Source organism: Solanum pennellii, chromosome 6 (genome assembly GCF_001406875.1).
Source record: "Solanum pennellii chromosome 6, SPENNV200".
Classification (NCBI taxonomy): domain Eukaryota; kingdom Viridiplantae; phylum Streptophyta; class Magnoliopsida; order Solanales; family Solanaceae; genus Solanum; species Solanum pennellii.
The window spans coordinates 40,554,686-40,558,796 of NC_028642.1; the positions used below are offsets into that span (position 1 = coordinate 40,554,686).

At 35.0% G+C, this 4,111-nt stretch overlaps 1 protein-coding gene across 1 annotated transcript; it reads right to left on the bottom strand.

Annotated features, from left to right (window-relative positions):
• Window positions 1-900: 900 nt before the first annotated feature.
• LOC107021099 (adenine/guanine permease AZG1) lies at window positions 901-2,939 on the bottom strand. Its single transcript, XM_015221692.2, has one exon. It carries the CDS (start codon window positions 2,806-2,808, stop codon window positions 1,075-1,077), a length of 1,734 nt encoding a protein of 577 aa, XP_015077178.1. The 5' UTR covers window positions 2,809-2,939; the 3' UTR covers window positions 901-1,074.
• Window positions 2,940-4,111: the final 1,172 nt, after the last annotated feature.

A 4,111-nucleotide genomic window follows, 5' to 3' on the forward strand; every position in this document is an offset into this window, starting at 1 on the left:
TTTAGATTTCGCAAGAGGATTGTAGCACGTCTCTAGAAATATAAATTTCTTTTTCTACGAATCAAGTATTATTAATAATTTTATTTTTAATCTATCACACAATTTTTAATATGTAGTCATACTAGAAGTGATAAAAGTTAGAAATGAGGATATTGTAAATATAAGGTGGGAATGGTCACTGTGATAGATAAAATGATTGAGGAAAGCGAGATTGAGATGATTTGGACATGTGAAGAGGAGATGCTTAGATGCATCAATGAAGAGGTGCGAGAGGTTGGTTATACAATATATAAGGAGAGGTGACAAAGGTAGCTGAGGAAGTGTTATAGGGAGTGCCGATAAGAGATGATATGACTCACCTTTAGGTATCGAGAACATGACCCTAAATAGGAAGATGTGGAGGACACGTATAAAATTATAAGATTAGTAGACACTGGAGTGTTGTCTTACTTAAGGCGATTGATATTTTTCATTGTATAATTTTTTATTTTGTTTAGACCCTGTAGTATGGAGAATACATGTGTATACACAGTACACAATCTTTAGATTTCACAAGAGGATCTTAGCACGTCTATCGAAATATACATTTCTTTATTACAAATCAAAGTATTAATCATATTTTTATTCTTAATTTTATCACTCAATGTCGGATACTCGATATCTGTTGTGGAGTCTCAATAAATTTAAATTTTCTATGTGTAAGGACTATTGTAGGGAAAAATATTTCTAGGAACGAAAAAAAATATCTATTTTAACATAACTCCAAATAATATTAACAAACTTAAATGACATGAAAATTGAGGATATAATGTAACGCTTCAATACCAGACTTAAATATGACAATCACAATATCATATATCTATTTATAGGAAGTTTCCTGTAAAATTTACACATTGAATATTTCATAAATGGCTATTTATATTTTTTTAGAAAAAGAGTTTGTTATATTACAAAATATTTTTAAAAAAAAGAAATTGGACCTTCTCTAACAACCACTAACATACAAAAGGTAACTAGTAAAAGACAAATATAATCCATCTCTAATCAATCAAACTCAAATATGCTTTTATACAATTAAATACTCCCATTTTTATTCTCCTTAACCCCATTATCCAAAACAGCAATATTACTTGTTTTTGATCCCTTAATTATCCCTAATTTCCTCAACCACCCCAAACTCCAATCCCCTAAATGCAAAACAATATAAGTCCCAATTCCACCAATCAAACCATAAGCAATTGAATAAGTTAACGGCGTCAAAATTAACGTCACAAACGCCGGTATTGCTTGCCTCATATCATCCCACTCTACTTCCACCACAGCCTTCATCATCATCACTCCCACCAATATTAACGGCGGCCCAACCGCCCACGCCGGTATCGATGCTAGTATCGGCGTGAAGAAAAACGCCAGGAAGAAATATCCAGCCGCCGTTAACGCCGTCATCCCTGTTCTTCCACCTTCTTTTATACCTGTTGACGATTCGACAAACGCTGTCACTGGTGATGTCCCCAGCAATGAACCTACAACGATCGCCGACGCGTCGGACATAAAGGCGAAATATTGCCCTTCGAAATTGCCCTGTTCGTCGGTGAAACCGGCGAATCGTGCCATTGAGTATAGAGTACCGGTTGTGTCTAATATGTCTACGTATAGGAAAGTTATCAATGCTTCCCAGAAGTAACCTTTACCTATGTTTTTGAAACTCAAAGCTCCGGCTGTGGTCTTAATTGTGTGAACGTCGACTACTTTTTTGAAATAATCGAAAGCCGAATCACCTGCCGGAGTATCCGGAAAAGCGGTCACACTGGTGTTTCTGAACCATGAAATCGCTGTGACGAAGATGATGCCGTAGATCATTGCACCTTTTATGTTTTTAGACAAACAGTAAGCAATTATGACGAATCCAACTATACCTAGCCAAAGTGTCGGGCTCTCCATACGATCATGCAAACATAGTATGTCACCGGAAACGGTACCGCCGGGGATCAGAGTCATGGTGCCGTTTACGGCGGCCATTACCGGAGCTACTCCTGCCCGAGATGACCGTGGGCAACCGGCAAGGGTGACTAGTGTTGATGGACTGTATCCAACGAGACCGATTCCCTGATTATTCTGTAGCCCAATGAAGGATAGGAAAAGTCCGATACCGGCGCCGGAGGAGATTCGGACCGGTTTCGGAATCAGTTTCGCTAGCTTGGCCCGCAAGCCAATTGCCGAAATGAGTAAAAACAATAGGCCTTCGATGAAAACTGCAGCTAACGCACTTTCATAAGAAACATTTCCAGAACCATGAAAACCAACAACAGTGTAGGCGAAGTAAGCATTTGTGCCCATTCCAGGAGCTAATGCCAATGGCAAATTAGCCAAAACGCCCATAATTACACATCCGATGAGAGATGAAGCCACTGTAGCGACGATCAAATCTTTTCGAGTTTTCTCTAAGCAGGCAGCGTAACCCGGGTTAACCGGTTCAAATTTACAGGAAACATCAGGATTGATCAAACGGAGACTAGGATGGTTAGTGCAGTTTGCCGTGGAGACAGTTGGATCCGAGCATAACGGAATACAGTCGGAAACTGAACAAGTACCGCCGGAATCGGAGAGAATAGAAGCGTTAACAGCTAAAATATAGGCCATAGTTAGAAAAGTAGTGGTGCCTGCACGAAGCTCAGTGGTGAAATTGGTGTTACGTTCCTTGAGCTTGAAACGCTTGCCTACTCGGCTTTCTGCAACGTAATCATTGAGACGAGTCACCGGAGATTTTCCGCCGTGGGACGACGGCGGTATACCAGACTCCACGTCCATGGTGGGTCGTGATAATAACTGTTAGTGTGAAAAGAAAGGTGGAGTATGCGGCTTCAACTTTTTTTTTTTTTTTGGATCAAAAAGGAGGGACACTCCCTTTATATATGTGGGCGACACCTTTTCTAATAATTTAACTAATTAATTTGATAATTTTTGTAATTACATTTAGGTTTATTTTAGTTCTGTTATGACTCATTTGGTAAAGGTGATAAAAGAATAATATCCATACATATATTAATAATACTTTATATTAATTATGTATTAATTGATTTGATATTGTTTGCAATTTTTTAAGTGATCGAAATTTTTTTTATATAAATTAAAGGTTTAAAATTAAACCGTCTTTAAAAAATTTAGTGAAATTTAACATATTTTTAGAATTCTAACTCGAATTGAACACTGTACGAATATTTAAAAATAATATGGTAGGCAAAATTTCTACAAAATAGACAAGTTTCTATGGGAGGATGATGATACAACTATATACATCATAATACTATTGGATAATGATATATTAAATAAAATTTCAGAATAAAATTATAAAAATATTATTTCTTTTTTTGAGATTAATTATTATCTACTTTTAAAATCAACGAGGACGAGAAAGTGGTGAAATAATTTTTTTTTAATTATTATGAATTTTAAATAAGTTGTTATAATTAATTTAGAGCTCAAATTATTATATAATATTTTTTGCTATTTCTATTAAATATTAAAAATATATAAATGCATATAAAAAATATTTTTAAAAATAAACTGTAATTTTTTTTAATCGACGAAAGTAGATAATTAATCTTTAGAGAAGTTTAAGTCCGAGTTGAGAGAACAAGAGCTAGAGAGAGATTCGGCTGCAGATGGAAAAGGTGGGGTATCTTTATTTTTGCGTAAAAGAATCTCTAACCTTTTCTTTTTTTCTTTTTAGTCAAAACCCAAAAATCAGAAAAATAACAATAATAACGCCAATTAACCTTTTTCTTTTTTTTTTAGAGAAAATGAAATCGTTTTTTACTAAGGGTGTGTTTGGTATGGAGGAAAATGTTTTCCATGGAAAATATTTTCCTAGAAAATATTTTTCTGGAAAACAAGTAGATTTTTGACTTATTTTCTCATGTTTGGTTGGTGAGTAGAAAATATTTTCCGGAAATGATTTTTAGTGTGTGATTTATGAATGAAAAATGTTTTTGAGAGACATCTTTTATTTTTACTAGAGTAAAAAATAATTTATGAATTGAAAATATTTTTGAAAACCAAAATTATTATTTTTTAAGGTGGTGGTGGTGGGTGGGGTGGGGGTAGTGGGTAG